This window comes from Dromiciops gliroides, chromosome 5 (assembly GCF_019393635.1).
Source record: "Dromiciops gliroides isolate mDroGli1 chromosome 5, mDroGli1.pri, whole genome shotgun sequence".
In the NCBI taxonomy this organism is placed as follows: domain Eukaryota; kingdom Metazoa; phylum Chordata; class Mammalia; order Microbiotheria; family Microbiotheriidae; genus Dromiciops; species Dromiciops gliroides.
In genome coordinates this window covers 69,662,509-69,682,087 of record NC_057865.1, presented here as the reverse complement: position 1 = coordinate 69,682,087, position 19,579 = coordinate 69,662,509, and the positions used below count along the sequence as shown (strand labels likewise).

Genomic DNA, 19,579 nt, shown 5'->3' with positions numbered 1-19,579 from the left:
TTAAATTTAAGTGATCTTCTCCAACATTATCCTAGGGAACAAATGATAACCTGTTATACAAGGTTTGATGCAGAATAGTTTTTATCTCAATCTCTAGTTCCTTAGCTCCTTTTGAGAGAAATCATTTCTGTTGTACATACAACTCTCATAGTCTGCTAATCTGAAACCTCAGCTGTGTCCTTCTAAAGCAATATATGCTAATAATATTAACATTCTAAAGCTTTTGATAAGAATTGCTATTAGCATGAAATTATACCCTGTGTGTTTAGAGCTAAGTCTTTAAAAGAATACAAATGGGGTATGTTATGATCAAAATGTTCCTGTATCAAAAGAAAACCCAGAGAGACCAAAACAAAGTATTGTGTCCCCATAAGCTTCAAGTAAGCAGCAATAGAATTACTAATTATATTGTAGTTGGAGCGGTTGAGGCTTAGTGGTAGGTTAATGAATCTACGTTGACATATAACATGTCCTAAAGTCTTTGTGCATTTTTACAGTTTAGGCTGAACTACGTTAAGTTTTGGGACACCCTGTATAGTATTGAAAGAGTGTGTAGTAAATAAGTACAATATATACTTTAACTTTCATGCTATGATTTTAACTTTTAGCTATAACTAGCTAAAATTTTCCTGTAAAGATAAACCAAAGAACCCCAGCATATCTGATATATCTTATGCTTCATTTCATAACATTTGTAAATATTAGATGAAAACATTAGATCAACTTTTCTGTTATTCCTAGCCACCCAATTAATTGAAGAATTTTTCTTCTGATTCATCAATGCAAACTTAAGTTGATTGAAGTAACCCAAGTACCATTATCTTCTGTACTGAGAAATTGACCTTTGACTAAAACTATTAAATGTAAGGGGGGGGGGAGCAGTCATTGTAGTATAATGTATTGAATGTTGAATTTAGAGTCACAAGACCTGGGTTCAGATTTTGCCCCTGCCACTTACTGTGACTTTGGGCAAGTTAGTTCATCTCTTTGTGTCTCATTTTCCTCTCTGTAAAACTAAAGTGTTAGGCTAGGTAGCCTCAAAGATCTCACCCAGCTCAAAATCTAGGTGAGCTTGAACTATAGTGGGATTAGAAAGGAGCCAAGCAGATATGAGAGAGACTTTTGAAATAAAATCAGCCAAACCTGCCAACTTATTGGATCTAAGGCATCCAAGAAGAGGAAATGTTAAAAGATTAGAATTGGGACTTTGATCCTAAGAAATAATAGGACAGACAAGTCTTGACAAGGGAATATGACTTTAGTTTTAGATGTCTTGAGTTTGAAGTGATTATAGAACAATCCAAATGGAGACCAAGCATTCTCTTGGGTTCTCATACTCGTCTGATCATTCTTACTGGTAGTTTTGACTCCTTCCTCTTACTCCCTAAAATATGTTTGTCTACTAAGGCTTCAATCCCTTATTCCATCTAGGGGAAAAAATCCTAGGAGCCAGTGATGAATCTGTGACATCAGATTTGTATATACAGAGCTGTCCAAAGTCCAAGTTCAGAGCAAAAAAACCCAACAAACAACAAACCTAGATATTCTAATTCAGGCAGGCAATATGACCACATAAACACCACTGGAATTTAATGAAATGCCACCTATGACTATGATGTATCTCTGAAAAGGCATAAAAGAAATAAGCTAGGTTGGTGTGGGTGGAACAGCGTCTTATATTAAGAAGATGTGGTCATGTGATGACTCATGACTTTTGGGGAGAGATTTCAAAAGGAAGGATGGCTAGGGTCCCTGTGATTTTAAAAAATTATCTTTTCTGGATATGACCAGAAGGCCACTGAGGTTTCCTATAACTCTATAACAAAGTTAACCCAGAAGAGATAAGACACTCTCAACAATAAAATTATGAAGATAGGAAAAAAGAAACTATACTGGTAATCAGTACGTGCACAGGGAACTCACCAAGAAATTTCGATTTTTTTAAGACATTGAGAGAAGAGGGAAAGAAAAGCAGCTAATAGGATAAATGCAAAAGTTTGGGAGTGGTTGTGCAGAAATCCTGTCAGGCGTGCTCAAGCTCAGAAGAAGCCATGGCTGGAAACAAGGGTTCTTTAGCTACATTCAGGGGAAAAAAGACTTAAAGAAAGGATAGGATTGATGCTTGAGGAGAAGGGAACGAGGCTAAGTGGCTCAATTCATATTTTGTTTTCTTTGCTAACAAGAACGAACTAAATGTACAAGATTTTTTAAATGGCTAAGATACTAGAAGTAAGGAAATAGAGCAGCAAGACACCCTTAATGTTTATCTGACCCAAATGAACACGTTCAGGAACTGACAACACTGCAAATGGAATCCCAGCTGGGCCACGTAGAGTGATCCTCGAAAGGCCATAAAGATGAGTAGAGTTTCTGGAGGGTTCAAAAAGGGCTAATATCCCTGCTTCCAAAAATTAAGAGAATAAAATCCACAAACTCCAAGGTGGTGAATTTGGCTCCAATTTTTGGCATCATTTTAGGACATCTTAATAAATGGATGGTCAGTGAGCATCTAGAAAAGGAAATTATCATGAAGCAGCATGACTTCGTTTGGGAATGGTTAACCTTTCCTTTTTTTCTGAAGTAGTTGCTGCACAGCTAGATGAAGGGAATGTTGCAAGATCTAGTTTACTTAGATTTTAAATGCATTTGATAAAGTTTGTAATGCTGTTCTTATGGAAGAGGTGGGAAATAAAAAGCGAAATGAAAATACAATTAAAGGATACAAAACTAGTTCTAAAAATACAGTCAAAGTAGTTAATCAGTAATCGTTCATGGTTTGATGTCAGTTTGCAAGGAGATCTCCTGTGACAGGACCCAGGAATCTGCTTGGTCCTGTGCTTTTTAACATTTTAATCAGTGACTTGAATATGGGCGAATGTAGCACGGTTAGCAGATTTGCAGCTGACATGAAGATAGAAGGAATAGTTAACACAGGGAATGACTGAGATTGAAAAAGGATCTTGACAGTCTAAATTGAATAAAATGAAATATGATAAATAAGTAGATGGATTTACATTTGTTAAAAAAAATCAACTTCACAAGTACAAGATGATAAGGGCTGGCTAGACAACAGTCCATCAAAAAAGAACTGGGAGGGGCAGCTAGGTGGCGCAGTGGATAAAGCACCAGCCCTGGATTCAGGAGCACCTGAGTTCAAATCCGGCCTCAGACACTTGACACTTACTAGCTGTGTGACCCTGGGCAAGTCACTTGACCCCAATTGCCTCATCTAAAAAAAAAAGAACTGGGGCTTTTAGTGAACAGCCTCGATGTGCTTCAACATTGAGATATGGTAACCATGAAAGCCAGACCATTCTTTATTAAGAAACCTATACTCTCCAAGAATAACAGATAAGAAGGCCACTTTATTATGTACACGTCTGGACTACTACATTCAGTTCCAGGTTCTGCAGCAGAAAAGTAACATTGATAAGCTGACTAGCATTTAGAGAAGGGCAGTCAGGCCATGTTAGGATCGTTTGAAGCACCTGGCAGTGTTTACCCTGAAGCAGAAGAGACAGGGGAGCGGGGAATAGGCAGTGCCTGTAGTTGAAAAGCTGTTGTCTGGAAGAGGCTTAGACTCGTTCTGATTGGCCTCAAAGGGCAGGGCTAGAGCATCGGGTGCAGAGGCCCATCTAGGCTTGATGTCAGGAAGATCTTCTGAATAATTCAGCTGTGCAAACGTGGATTTCCCCTCAGTAGAGGCTGGAGTGTATGCTGTAGCGGACCATAGCCAGGTGGTACTAGACAGCCACAGAGGTTCCAGCTCTGAAATACTGTCATTCTGATGCAGGCAGTAGAAGAGGACAGGTTAAAGATGCGAAAAGCAGAAAGGATGACTGGGAGGAGCAAAGACACTTAGGGAGGGGCAGGGCAAGACAGGACAGGCAACCTCATCTTCTGAAACAGGAAGGAGAATGGGGATTCAGAACTGTACACTTGGTAGCCATTTCAGTAAAGTAAGTGGCAGCATCCTCAATGAGTCTAGGGAAGGGGATTTCAGGTATGTGGAGAAGGTTAGAAACCATTAGTTAGTCTGATAAACGTTGAGCTGTGAACCTGCTGCAAATAATACTTAAAATCTTAATGTGTCCATTTTTGTTTTCTTGTTGAACAGAATGCTTAGGGGTAAGAAGGGGTCTTGGGGAATCTCAGTAAATTAGTAAAATTAACAACCATTGGTGTGGAACCATTGTCAGGAAAGTCTGCTCTAAGGCAGAGTGACTTCCTAGGAATAGAATGTGTAAGGCATACAGGAAGATTATATAGGGGGAAAATTAAATGGGGGGGAAACATGGAAGTAACACCATCATTGCCCTCCCTTCGAGACCTTTGTTTTCCAGTGGTCACATTGCCTAAGTTCTTTAAGGTTTTAAATCTGGGACTTAACTTTTTATTTTATTATATATTGTCTTTAAAATTTACTTTAAAAAACTTATTATTAATATCTCTTACTCCCTTGTCCACAATGAACAATCAAAAAGAAGAAAAGAAAGCCATCCACGACAAATGAATAGCCCAGCAAAAAATTTCCCACATTAGCCATGTCCAAAAATGTATGTCTTGGTATTTTACTGTATATTTGAAGACATTAATTGCCTGCACTCTGATTTTCTAAAAGATTCTTTTGTTACCAAAGTGGTTGAGGTTCCCCTCCCCCCCAAAATCACTCCACATATATTTTTCCTTTGAAAGCATGAAGCAAAAATCAAGTCATTGACTGAATACCTTCAGAATGTTGAGCAAAAGAAAAGGCAGTTAGAGGAATCTGTGGACTCCCTCAATGAAGAATTAGTCCAGCTTAGAGCACAAGGTACGTTAATTCTTTATAAGCCACTGAATATATTTCTTGCATTTTGAGTTACATGTGTTTATTTTGGGGCTGTTCCCTTCATATTAACAAGTTGGAGCCTTAGGCATTTAATTGCTTAGCGTCGTTTTCAGTCACCTTTGAATTTTGGCCAGCCGATCTTGAGCTGCCTTTGCCTTCACTGCCTAAGCACCCTTGTTAATTCTCCCTTTCAGCCAACTTTTATTTGCACTCATGGAAGATAGTGGAGATGGGGATTTGGTTTTTTGAAAAATTAATGGTTTAATAGGTGTATGACTGCTCTGGGCAATTACTTCATACATAATAATGAAGTCACATTGAAGACCTGTGTCATAAGGTCATAAACTGTCTAATTTCCCTATAGAGTCTTCTGTCACATCTGCACCAAAGGCCTACTGCTGCATTCTAGGAATAAATAATTCTCAGTCTGTTAAGAAGTGTCAGCCTTAGAATTTGGAATTCAAAACTTTCAATAAAAATGTTTTTTAAAGGGGGGGGGGCGGGGAGGCAGCCTAAATAGAGCTGTCCCCCTCTCAGCCTTCCCAGGAGCAGGAAAGGAACCGTTTGAATTTCAAGGGACTTTGTGTGTAGAGAAAAAATATAGAAATGCAGTATAGCAACAAAGATTGTGGTTTTACTTGTTAAGGGCTAAAATTCTAGCTAGTCTGTCTAAAATATCTAATGAGTGGTCGCCAATAAATTATAAGCTTTAGCAAGAGTTAGGTTTTTAAGTATTTATTAAGGAGAATAAGAATTTGGTAAAGAGAGAGAGAAAGGCCTAGATTCCTATCTATTAAAGGGAGAGCACATTTCTAGCTCCCTTCTCCGCCAGCGTCCTCAGGAAAGAGCCCCAGAGTCAGCGCCAGTCTCTTCCTTCCTCCTCCCACTAGTCCGCGTCATTTCCTCCCGCCAAAGAAAAGACTCCTGGTCTTGCCCTCAAAGACCTTCGCTTCATGGGCAGAACTCTTCTACAGTAAGTATCCAGCAGGTGGCGTTATTCCAATCGTTACAGTCCCCCCTGTTGTTCCTCAAGAAACAAAATGTTTCCTTGACGGAACAGTAAAAACAATATAATAACTATTGCTAACTAATAATATGTGAACAACAATATAGAAAAGGAAGAGAGGAAAGTTTTGTCCAGAGGGGCGATTTTTTTTTTGTCCTCATGAACCGACGCTTTGACATTAGTCTTGCAAAGGGAGGGCCTCTGCAGAGAATACATGTAACAGATGGTGTATATTATAACAGAAAGAGAAAAAAAACAACAAAAACAACAAATCAAAACTGTTCATTTAAAGTCTCTGAAAGTCTTTTCTCAGATGTCCTCTAGGTGTAGTCGTGGAATGGAAGTCTTTTCAGGGGTTGATGTGTGGATGCTGGTAATCAGCCAGGAAAATTTCCTACAAAATTGAGCTTAACACAACTTTAAAATAGCTTTGTCAATAATCAAATCAAACAATGAAAGTTTTCAAAAACATGTCTAAGGGAATTCAGAATCTTAGTTGTTACACATGAAACATATAATAAAACAAAAATTGAACCATTCTTTAAAATTATAATATTACTATAGTCCCCCCCTTATGGAGGGTAATTGAGAAGACAATTGCTGCGATATTAATTATTAAAAATAATTTTTATCTTTGTTTCATCACTTTTTGCATCATCTGCCTAATTATCCTCATGCCATTATGAGAAATTAAAAAATCTAATATAATTGGTAACAGGTGTCAAGGCCAAATTCAACACTGTATTTATCATGACACCTGAGATAATTATGGGGGTTACCATAAAAGAACAGAGAAATGATGGGATATGAGCATTCCCACACTTGAGCAATATATACTGCCCATGCAGTATGCCAGGCTTAAAATAGGTGGATGGAATATATGTCCATGCCACCGAACATATTGGAAGAAACTGAGTCAGACTTAATCAGATGCATGGGATTGAGATGTCCATGGCATCAGGCATATAGGAGGGAGCATAGAAGCCAGGTGTAGAAGTGAGATGGGTGGGATGAATACTTCCAGCCATCTGTACAATATTGTGGGGAAAAATAAAATAAAATATTAAACCAAGAGAATCCAACCTCAACATTAGTCAAAAGCCGTTCCCTCGGCCATACCTTGACTTCATGCATGTCTCCCCTCATGTGACAGTTCAGTGTCTGCTCTTGCATGTATTCCTCTTGTGATTGGATGGCATCTTGGCCAACTGGCATCTGATAACTCAGAATAAAGGCAATTAGTGTCTTAAATGATAAGTTCCCATAATCCAAGTCTCATATGGATTTAAAAATTGAGGATAATAAATGATTGCAAAAAATGTGAATACATCTTGACTCAGAACACAATATATAATTATGCAACAATTTCAAATAATACCCCTTTTTTAAAAACTTAGTATACAATTACTTTTGTGAAAAATCTGAATATATTTAAATACAAGTTAAAGCATAACAGAATCTCAAAGAACTTTTTTTTTTTTGAAAAAAGAAAACTTTTACAAATGTTCCCCTCTTTTTTTTTTTTTTTTTGGAATATGCTTATCAAAAATAATACTTCTAGAATCAATTTACACTTGCCATGGCAAACAATTTGCTAGGGAAATGCTTTAAAGAGTTTGATCAAATAATCAGTTGAGAAAAAATAACAAAAACAAACAACTCAGAATATGGGAGCACAATACTCCTAGAATTAACATTGTATTATGAAATCAAAACCATGTTTCAAAATTAGATAGATGAATGAATAGAAGAAGATACATGTGGAACAATAAAAGACAATGAAATTCAAACTAGGGAAATCTAAATGAATATGAACTTAATATCAATAAGAGTATTATAAAATATAAACTGGACCACATGACTATAAAAAGCTTTTACAAATATTCTCTTTGTTTTAGAAACTAAGTATAAAACACAATCTCAAATGCATGAAAACCTCTACGAAAATAAACCTATACCATTAATTTCAAAATGTACATATAATAGCATAGAAATCCTATGTAACCTCTGAACTGATACTATTACTCTGAGTGAATTCAGAACACTTTTGATTCCGATATCTAAAATCCCCAATACTCATATCAATACCTTGCTGCTTACTTCTACATTTCTGTAAAATATATACCCTTCCATGGCAAAAGAAGTGGAGTCTTGAACTATGTTGATGATTGTCATTCTTATTCGGCTTAAGTTTTTCTTCTTTAACCCCTCTATATTGTCTGTCAGCCTTTTCACCATACAAATGCTTTATAAGATTACTAATTAAAGACAAAAGCAGGTTAGCAAAATTATGAACAAAACGAGCATATCTGGAATTTAAAGGGTTTTCTAAAGTTGTCTCAGAAGCACAGCCAGGCTGGGGAAGGGGTGAGCCTGAAGCTGCAAATGCAGTTAGAGAAAGTTGAGCATGCGCATTAGATCTTTGGACTTCCCGGGCCAGGGAAGCAATGGGCTTGGCCATGGGAGGAGTAGAGGGTGGGGTTTGGAGAGGAGGGGAGGGACCAGAGCAATTAGAATCAGACTTGATTTTGAACTCAGGCCTGGATTCCTCTTCCCCCACTTGGCCTCCAGGTGCTAGTGGATTAAAAGCTTCTAGAGGGTGGGTCATTGCCTCCAGGCATGCAAAATTAAAGCAACAATTACTGTTAGAACTGGGAAAAGCTGTGGGAATCTCTTCAGGTTTCTCTGAAAAAGCATGGTTCGGAGAGGGAGAGATATTTCCTTGTGTGAGTAAGTTGCTGGCTCTTTTAACAAAAATAAAAAGAAAAATAGAAAATCCACAAAAACAAAGCATTAACATGATCTTATCTCCCATTTGTCTGGTTAAACAGACTAAAATCAAAAATAGGATAATTAGGGAGTTTAAAAGGTCCATTCGAAAAAATTTAAAGGAAAAACACAGCCAGTACACCAGTACTTAGCAGTTAAAGGGAGAGGGAGGGGAAATTTCTTACCCAACCAGCAGATCAGAAGAAGACTGAGGGTTAGCTTTCCTCTTCGTGGTCAGCCATCTGTTAAGGGCTAAAATTCTAGCTAGTCTGTCTAAAATATCTAATGAGTGGTCGCCAATAAATTATAAGCTTTAGCAAGAGTTAGGTTTTTAAGTATTTATTAAGGAGAATAAGAATTTGGTAAAGAGAGAGAGAAAGGCCTAGATTCCTATCTATTAAAGGGAGAGCACATTTCTAGCTCCCTTCTCCGCCAGCGTCCTCAGGAAAGAGCCCCAGAGTCAGCGCCAGTCTCTTCCTTCCTCCTCCCACTAGTCCGCGTCATTTCCTCCCGCCAAAGAAAAGACTCCTGGTCTTGCCCTCAAAGACCTTCGCTTCATGGGCAGAACTCTTCTACAGTAAGTATCCAGCAGGTGGCGTTATTCCAATCGTTACATACTAACTATTAATGACTTTGAGGCAAGGTTTGCCATTTAGGCCGTGAATAATTGAAAGGATGTGGGGGTTGACTGAATTATTGCTGCAGAGAAATGGGCCATATTCTCTGTAATCTGTATTAGAAACTTTCTATTCTTTTCCTTTCCTCTGCCCAGAGAAAGTCCATGAAATGGAAAAGGAGCATCTAAATAAGGTTCAGACAGCAAACGAAGTTAAGGTAAATTAATTTGTATGTTGTAATCTTAATTTTTAATACAGCAATGTTCCTTTTGACCAATCTTTTTTGTTTAAAAAAACACCCTATTTTAGCAAGCTGTTGAACAACAGATACAGAGCCACAGAGAAACTCATCAAAAACAAATTAGTAGTCTGAGAGATGAAGTTGATGCAAAAGAAAAGCTTATTACTGATCTTCAAGAGTAAGTGTTGGACTTTTTATTTTGATATATTTACTTATATATTTACAATTTAATTTCAACAAAAGTATATTTGGAGGGATTCAATGGGGAAAAGTAGGATAATCTTTACATAAACATATAGCTATACAGGTATCTATAACTTTTTCTTTGAATTTTGAAGCATTTCACAAATGCAGAAATCAAAACTGCAGGTAGGATATTTTCCTGAAGTTATTTTTATTTTAAAATGGAGGGGTGGAATTGCCTCGGTTTTCTTTTTTTTTTTTTTAAGTCTTAAGAAAAATCCTGGGACAATATAAGTTTAAAAGTTAGTTGAAATGACAAACAAACAGAAGTAAAGTATGTAGGAACTATTGTCCTTACATTATATATTACTCACTATGCATATCTATGTATAAAACAATATTAGGTGTGCTGAAAAGATAAGTTGTATGAATGATAATATTTGGCTTTTTTCCCCAAATATGGAGCAACACAGTAAAAAAAGAAATCTTAGTTTAGATATTAGGAAAAACTTGACTGTGAAAACTATGAAACTTTGAAAAATCAACACTTTGCTGAGTCTGTTTTAACACATTTTATAAAACTAATATTACTTATGCCTTTTTTTTTTTCAATAGTCAGAATCAGAAGATGATGCTAGAGCAGGAACGCCTGAGAGTTGAACATGAGAAGTTGAAAGCCACAGATCAAGAAAAAAGCAGGAAACTACATGAACTTACGTGAGTGAGAATTTTAGCAGAGCCTAAAATAGGAGATTGGATTAGGGTAATGAGGAGAATCTGAACCCAACTTCAGGCCACAGACAAAATGAGGTCCACTTGACCACAGGGGTTGGACTTGTCTTTAATACATACAGCTAATAAGCACTCTGGACCTGCCCCACCTGCCTGCAGATGTCACTGTGTTAGCTGACCTGCTACCAAATGTGAATCATTAAGGAGAGGTTTGCTAGGTAATAGGTACAGTAAACTTTTGATTATTCTTCAAAGTCAACCAGGTCCCTTTGGAACTAAGAGTCTGTGATCTAGAAAGCTCACAAAACTCACCCTACAGTTGTATTGCTTCTCTGTCTTTTAGGAGAACAGACTAGCTGATATCAGAGATTTATTTTAAAAGCAGCATCTAGAGTATCATGTCAGCCCCAGTCACCCCCGTCTTATATATCTGTGCTACTATACAACTGTGACTGGTCACAATAAGTATCCTCAGATGGCTTGTAAGGTCCTGGAGTGCATTCTGATTCACCAAAAGAAACTTCACTTTATGTTCAGTATGGTTTGAGTGTGAAATATATTTATCATATTCTAATTCTCTGGTAATTTAATGTCTGTGTAACTCCCAGTTAACCACCTCATTCCACAACCATCATTTTGATTTAAGGACACTTAAATCAGCGCCAGTTGTTGGTTCTTTAGTTCAGCACTTCAGACAAATAATTGTACCTCTTTCTACCATTGAAACATTGCACTTTCTTTGGAATATTCACCCTAACAATCTAGCTTCTGTTGAATGAAAGATTTTTTTTCTCACCCAATACATAAAGCCAGATTTTGCTGAATTGAAAGAAAATTGGCTCATATAAATGTATATCTATATGTATTTTTTTTAATTCCTTATTTTTAGTGTTATGCAAGACAGGAGAGAACAAGCAAGGCAAGACCTGAAGGGATTAGAAGAGACTGTGGTAAGAGAATTTAAAACTTTGGATTTTTACATTTACATAAAATATGAAATATTAAGTCATAAAAATGTTTTTCATTCAAGGCAAAAGAACTTCAGACTTTACACAACCTTCGGAAACTCTTTGTTCAAGACCTGGCCACGAGAGTTAAAAAGGTAACTTAACATCATTGAGGTTCTTATTATGGTCATTTGGTTTTGTCTGTAAATTTCCCGCTCGTGCCTTTAGTTTATCTTGGTTTTCTTAAATAATTACGTGTCTAAATGCTGACGTGATTCAGTATCTTCTTGTTCTCAGAGTGCGGAGATTGATTCTGATGACACAGGAGGCAGTGCTGCCCAAAAGCAGAAGATCTCCTTTCTTGAGAATAATCTTGAGCAGCTCACTAAAGTGCACAAACAGGTAATGAGACGGAGATAAACCAACTTATAGAGATGGCCACTATTTAGAAGGCTTTTATAATTTTGTCTGTGGTCTAGAATATTTTCAGACCCTGAGCCTTTCTATTAGCTACATTACATAAACAGACTCCCAAGATCTTGGGAGAATTTGAAGAGGGAAGTGGAAGCTAATGGATCCTGATCTTTTGTTAGGAGTCTCCCTTCCTGAGAGTAGTCTAATGAAACCGTATAATTGGATAGCCTCTTCAGGCTCCTGAGTTTCAATAAGCACTGATGGATTTCCTCCATTCTCAGTTTCCCTTCCCCTGCCCCATCTCCTAGTTCCTTGATCAGTAAAGTAAATCTTTACAGTTTTACCAAGATTTGCCCAAGATTTAGTGCTTCAGTAAAGTGTGAACTGAATGAGATAGTGTTAGTTTAATAAAGCAAACATAATTGTAGACTTGAGTTGTGTAGCTTGAGATTATTTTTGCTAGTTTTTTTTTTCTTTTAAACCTGACCCGTAATTTCATTACTGTGAGACGTGCCCAGTGAGGAAGCTCTCCCTTCCAATACCATACAGAGTAGAGTGGCCTTGAGCCTCCGACAGGCTAAGGAACTTGGCCAGGGTCATACAGGATGTGTCCCAGGCATTAGCTGAGGCCAACCCTTCTTTTCACTTTGCCATGTTTTCTCTCTTTTTGTTTTATATTAGGGATGAATTAGTATTTGAGTTCAGCTAACGGGGAAAAAGTCACCAGCAAGTGGTAGATCTGGGATTTCAGGTCAGGTCTTCACACCCCACAGCCACAGGGCTCTTCTTCGTACACATGCAGCTACTTTGGGAGAAACATGTGTCCTCGGCCGTGTCCATGCCCATTTCCCCTTTCTCTGGAGGAAGAGGAAGAATGGGTTGTGTTAAAAAACAGAAATACCAGAAATTAGAAGATGTTTACCTTTTAAGTGAAACGTGGTTCATATTCTGAAGAGTAAATCATTCACTTTCACTTACTCTCAGTTGGTACGTGATAATGCAGATCTTCGCTGTGAGCTTCCAAAATTGGAAAAACGACTTAGAGCTACAGCTGAGAGAGTTAAAGCTTTGGAGTCTGCTCTGAAAGAAGCCAAAGAAAATGCCTCTCGGGATCGGAAACGGTATCAGCAAGAAGTCGATCGGATTAAGGAAGCAGTCAGGTCAAAGAACATGGCCAGGAGGGGTCATTCTGCACAGATTGGTTAGTAAAACATAGAAAAGAGTTTTTAACTCTTTTTAGACAAATGACTGTCATTTAGACAAATAATAACCTGATTTTTTTCAGATATGCTGTGTGTGCTCTAAAACTATATGATAGGTATTTTTAGGGCTTTTACTTAACCTTCAAAATACTAACCAAAGGGTTTTCCCATTTACAAATAGAAACTGCATCTCTCTATGCTTATAGTCTTTGGTCAGAGTGCACTATGTAATATATAGAAAAACTACAAACCAAAACCAGAAATTCTAGAAGTAAACACTACTTAGAATATTAAATCACAAAAGTGAGGCAAAATGCAAATCATCAAGCTTTGTTTAAAAAGCAAGATAATTTCATTCTCATATCTATAGGATCCTCTTATGGAATTAAATGACTTGTCAGCATGAAAAAAAAGTTTTAATAAATTGGTTAAATCAATATTTTGTTCATATTGCCAAATGGTTAGTTTTTGTATTCATAATTCTCTTTTAAAAATGTGAATTTTTTACTGCTTTCCACTAACAGATTTTATATAAACATCAGTGGATTGGATCTTTACTTTCATCAATTTAGGAATTCCTTTTAAAGTAGTATTGTTGAAACTTATCCCTGCCCTTTCCTAACATGTGATTTTTGTCTCGTAGTCACATAGTCCTCTATAAGGAATCCATCTAGCTTGGCGGAGAGCTTTCTTTAGGTCTGATAATATGGAAGGATACCAGTAAACTTTTCAAGCTCTCGTTCTCCTTTTCATTCATCCCTGCTTTTTCTTTTGCCTTAAAAATATTTTTTTCAATTAGCAAGCATTTTTTCTCCCACCACTGGAAGAAAAAAATTAAAACAAAATCATTGTAACAAATAAACATAGACAATCCAAACAAATTTCCATATTGGCCGTGTTCAAGATTGTGTGCCTTATTCTGCATTTAGCCCATCACCTCTTATAGAGTTCCTAGGACTTTGTTTTCACAGCTATAATTGAATGGACTTTAAGCTACATCATAATGTAAATAAATCTGCTATTCAAAAGCAGTGTATTAGGGAAGTAACATGCCAAGGAAACACTGGCTTCCATGAGTTAGGTATTGGTATTAAAAGTGCAAGCCAGGGGCAGCTAGGTGGCGCAGTGGATAGAGCACCGGCCCTGGAGTCAGGAGTACCTGAGTTCAAATCCAGCCTCAGACACTTAACACTTACTAGCTGTGTGACCCTGGGCAAGTCACTTAACCCCAATTGCCTCACTAAAAAAACAAACAAACAAACAACAAAAAAAAGTGCAAGCCATTTGTGGCCCTTCTAAATATCTTGGAGAGAGACACGGAGCAAGAGGGAACCCACCCCTCCACTGCCCCATACTTTCTAACCATACAAAGACCATTGTCCCATGGTCCCTAGTCTTAGAGAAGTGAAATATAGCTCCTCAACAGATGGGGGACTGCTGCCTCTGAGTTACAGAATCACTTAAGAGAGAGAGTGGAGGGGCAGCTAGGTGGCGCAGTGGATAGAGCACTGGCTCTGGAGTCAGGAGTACCTGAGTTCAGATGTGGCCTCAGACACATAACACTTATTACCTGTGTGACCCTGGGCAAGTCACTTAACCCCAATTGCCTCACTAAAAAAAAAAAGAGAGAGAGAGAGAGAAAGAGTGGAAAAGAGGGTCCAATTCAGAACTTCAAAACATACCCACGTTTTTAGTGCAGGAAAGAGAGAGGACCAGCAGAGAGAGAATGTCATAGGAAGAAAACCAGTGCTGTGTGCTGTCATGAGAAGCTGGGAGAACGGTTAATTCACAGAGGAGGCTCCCAGAGTCAGAGAGAACGGGCCTGAAGACAGGACATTGGACTTAGCAGTCGGGAGGGAACATTTTTGAAAGCAATTTTAGTAGAGGTCGGGGGTGGAGCCACCTTAGCAGAGGCTAAGAATGGAGTGGGCAGGAAGGCTGCATCACAGCTGGCTTGCAGATGTTCTAAAGGAAAAAGGTCAGGATTGGTTTGGTTTGGGTTTTGTTTGGTTTTGGTTTGTGTTTTCCAAATAACTCCCTTATGATGTTATCTCTCCTGTAACTTTGGTGAGCTACTGAAAATAGAGGAGCAGTCAATCCCAAAGAGAACCGAGGCCACTCTCTAGCTTGCATAAGGATCCCTGTGGGCTGCATATTGACTTAGATTGATTTTTATTGTGTTAAGTATTTCCCACACTTACATTTTAATCGTGTTTAGTTATATTCTTATCTCTAAAGAAGGCTAGTTGCTCCATCAGTTTATAAAAATCTGGCTTTGGCATTAGGTTAATAACCTATAGTCACCATTATTAGTAGAAGGATCTAAATTTTATTTATTCTCCTCCTCTGAAATAATCTCATCATTCAATCAGTAACGAAGCATTAAGTGCATACTATGTGGTAGGCACTGGAAATACAGAAAAAGTAAAAGTTCCTGGCCCTCCAGGAACAAAATGCACTTACATGCACACATACACACACACACACACCAATAGGAAAAGAGGGCGCACCCAACTTAAGGGAGTGGCGTGGGGTGGGGTATGGAATAGAGAAGGTGATTCTTCATCACTCCAAAGCCTTATGTAGATCTTCACGTTCACTGAAGCAAAAGCCAAAGAAGCTTCGAGTACAAGCCCAAGAACCCCTTGTGTCCAAAGGCCTCAGCAGGCTGTTCAGAAGGACCCCACAGAGGAGCTGAGACATATTGTGTTGGAAGAGTAGTGTTTTTGTCTGGTTGTTACAAAGGCAGGCAGACAGACAGAGAAGGGGAAGAAGTGAGTTTCTGTACTTTAAAGAACTCTGGTTTCATCTGGGTGGGTTCAAATATTGAAATCTAAATAGTATGTTGGTAGATAAGAGGAGCTTATCTGATTCTTGTTTTAAATTGGGGCTTTTTTTGACAACAGTAGAATTCTTTTTTTTCCCCCCAGCCTAAAGTCATAAAGACTACCTAAGAAAAGCCATTGTGATACATACTGATAGAGGAAGAACTCATAATTCTCTAATTGCTTGAAAAAAATATGATAAATGGTTGTGATCGGTGTTATTCCAAAGTCTTTTCTTTATTCTCATTTAGCTAAGCCCATCCGTCCTGGACAACATCCCGCTGCTTCTCCAACTCATCCAAGTGCAATTCGTGGGGGAGGTGCATTTACTCAGAATAGCCAGCCTGTGGCTGTTCGTGGTGGTGGAGGCAGACAAGATAAAGTGTAAGCATCTGTACTTTCAAACTTTCTGATTGTTTATGCTGTGCCCATTTGGGAATCAAAGAAGAATAGAAAAACTTAATTGAGGTTCCTAAATGAATTCTAAGTTTTGTTATTAAAGCATATATGTGTTATAGAAAATTATTTTTTTTAAATGTTAATGTAATAGCTGTAATTTTGACTTAGACTTAGTTGTACTAGCCAGGCAATCAGTAAATAGATATTAATTTAGCGATTGTCTGAAATAATGCTAAGATAAGAGGGCAGCAGAAAACATTTCATGATGACCAGTTACTTTTGGGGGGCGGGTGAGGCAATTGGGGTTAAGTGACTTGCCTGGGGTCACACAGCTAATAAGTGTCAAGTATCTGAGGCTGGATTTGAACTCAGGTCCTCCTGAATCCAGGGCCAGTGCTTTATCCACTGTGCCACCTAGCTGCCCCCGGCCAGTTACTTAGGATATAAAAATACAGTCTGCTATTGAAGGCCCCAGGTGCTCCCCTCATTGACCCAGCTAGAAGTGATCTCTCACAGAACTCTGCCTGAAAACCTCTCTTAGACGGTTACCCTCATCTGACTTTTCTTAATTGTCTACACTTTTAGACTCTTTGACTATATTAAGTAGTCTTTGAGGGTAAAGCTGTCTTCTCTAATCTCTCCAAATCCCACTCCCCATTTTGACTTTTCCCTTTCCCACACATTCAGCTATTTGCCAAGTTGTCATTTCCACCTCCATAATCTCAAAACGGTTCTCTGTAATGCCACTGCCTCTCCCTTCACAGAAGCTTTTATGAAAGATCATTTCTGAATATTTGCGGTAACCTCTGTTCTTTTCCCCTTTTCCTCAAACCATCCTTCATGCTGATGATAGGTCTGAGCTGTATATGAGGAAAATTAGCCATCTCTGTTCTTTTGAAAACCCCTCAATGGTTTCCTACTGCCCGCCCAATCAAGTTCAAAATCCTTAGCCCAGCCTTCAAAACCTTTTCCAATATGGCAAAATTCCTTACCTTTCCAGCTTCATCTTATACTATTTCATTCTCTGTGTGCTTCATTTGCCCCAAACTGAACTACTTATCATCTCTGATTTCCATCTCATATTGTCCTTACTCAGGCCTTTGTTCACAAACCACATGCCTCCTTTCTGTAGCCCTTCTTCTTGGGCTATACATAGGGTATAATTTGCAGTTTTCATGCTTATGCATCATTTTTCATTATAATTTATGCATTTGTTAAGTTGTGAGGTCCATGGAGGAAGCAATTATATTTTATTTTATCTACCACCACAACCTGCTACTGTGCTACGTGCATAGTAATCACTTAATGATTGTTTGATTTGTATTAGGAAACAAAACAAAATGGTAGGAGATTCATCTTTCCAGAAAAATCAAAGAATTTTGAGCTAGACAGGATCTTTGAAATCATTTAGTCTCTTTTACAAATGAGGAAACTAAGGCCCAGAGGTGTTAATTATCTTATAGCAGCACCCCCCCCCCTTTTTTTGGTGGGGCAGTGAGGGTTAAGTGACTTGCCCAGGGTCACACAGCTAGTAAGTGTCAAGTTTCTGAGGTCAGATTTGAACTCAGGGTCTCCTGAATCCAGGGTCAATGCTTTATCCACCTAGCTGCCCCTGATGTTAATTATCTTGATCAGAGTTGTACAGTTTAAATGATATTCAGTTAGTTGGCAGAGCCGGTATCAGTATCAGTACTTGTCTCCTAACTTCCCACCCAGTATGTTCTACTCTATAATACCTTCATAATCTTTTTTTAAAATTTTTTATCAGGGGCAGCTAGGTGGCGCAGTGGATAGAGCACCAGCCCTGGAGTCAGGAGGACCTGAGTTCAAATCCAGTCTCAGACACTTAACACTAACTAGCTGTGTGACCCTAGGCAAGTCACTTAACCCCAATTGCCTCACTAAAAAAAAAACCAAACAAACAAAAAATTTTTATCAGTTGTATCATGAATACTTTAAAGATGTATATTTCAGGGGGCAGCTAGGTGGCACAGTGGATAAAGCACCAACCCTGGATTCAGGAGGACCTGAAGTTAAATCCAACCTCTGACTCTTGACATTTAACTAGCAGTGTGACCCTGGGCAAGTCACTTAATCCTCATTACCCAGCAAAAAAACCCCAAAACAAACAAAAAGATGTATGATTTCACTGTAATTACTCCCATCATTACCAATCATAATCCCTTCAGTAAATGGCTGGGTTTCTGAATTGCTGTGGTCAGAAAAATTCATTCAGGCATCAGGTAGCCAACCTTCTCTGGACAGGTTCTGTGTTCTATCCATATGGCCCTCAGAGACCTCAGGAGGAATCACTTGAAGAAAGAATCAGAAGAATACAGATTTTAATCAGTTATTGGTTTGCCTTTACTTACTTGTCTCAAGCATATGCTAATTTGGATGAGCTATATTTTAATTGGGGGGATTGTTTCTGCCTCCTGTTTGGGCTGGGCTTTAGGAAGCATTGGAAGTGCTTGCACTAAAAACAGCCAATCAGTTTTTGATGGTGGACTTTATAGTGGCTGTCATATATAAACTGAACTGCCCTTTCTGGAGAAGATGGGAGAGGGACAACATTGTGCTTAAATTAGCTTGAATTATTGAACTTTGAATGCAGCATAATAGCAGTTTTGCCACATGAGGGAGATAGAACCCTCTCTATACTTGAACTATATTGGCAACATGAAACTATTTTTAAATACTGGGTTCATTGTTCTTTATAGTAGAGACACTCTCCCACCCCCAGCCCCCATCCTAAAGAATGGCTGGAAAGAAACAGTAATGAAAGTTTTTATAGAGTAACCTGGGATCATTTTCTCTTAAAAATGCTGGTGTGACTGGAACAGTTCAGGCTCATTCCTTCTAGATAAACAGTTCAAAATCTCCCTGGTGATCACCATTTTGTTATTGCTAAGCTATCTAGGGGCTAATTTTAGTACTTTGCCCTGCCTGAGGAACCCCCCAGCAGCTGATAGAATGGTGGGTGACGTTCTCCCTTGGAGACCTCTTGGAGGGTGTCATTCCTTCATCTTTCCTCCCTCTTTTTTTCTTCATCCCATCTTCCTCTTCTGGTTTTTTTGTTTTGTTTTTTTGGCACTCTGTCATCTCCACTTTTTCATTTCCCCTGTGCTATGCTTGAAGAAAACTATTGCTTATTCTAGTGGTTCAAAAGACTAAAAAAGTTGTTAGCTTTTAGTAGCTAATCTGTTTCCCTTCCATGATGATCAAATAGTGGTAAATGAAAGAAGTCTTTTTAAAGTTTGGTGAGCAAGGTGGTTATTATGGCTTTAAAAAGTATTATTGGTAAATTTTAATCTAGCTCTTTTGAAATTGTATCTCCCCCTCTTCAAAATTACAACAGAAAATCAAGAATTATTAAATTGGAATACTAATTTTTATTTTTTTTTCTTTTCTCT

General features: G+C 38.2%; 1 protein-coding gene across 1 annotated transcript in view; it reads left to right on the top strand.

The window, feature by feature from the left end:
* Nucleotides 1-19,579, top strand: part of KIF5B (kinesin family member 5B) — a 70,521-nt gene that overhangs the window by 46,852 nt on the left and 4,090 nt on the right. The window contains exons 17-25 of the mRNA XM_043965182.1: nt 4,696-4,813; nt 9,379-9,440; nt 9,533-9,642; nt 10,263-10,364; nt 11,269-11,329; nt 11,410-11,481; nt 11,624-11,728; nt 12,725-12,941; nt 16,019-16,151. Coding sequence (XP_043821117.1) covers nt 4,696-4,813; nt 9,379-9,440; nt 9,533-9,642; nt 10,263-10,364; nt 11,269-11,329; nt 11,410-11,481; nt 11,624-11,728; nt 12,725-12,941; nt 16,019-16,151 — 980 coding nt within the window. The remainder of the gene's footprint in view (nt 1-4,695; nt 4,814-9,378; nt 9,441-9,532; nt 9,643-10,262; nt 10,365-11,268; nt 11,330-11,409; nt 11,482-11,623; nt 11,729-12,724; nt 12,942-16,018; nt 16,152-19,579) is intronic.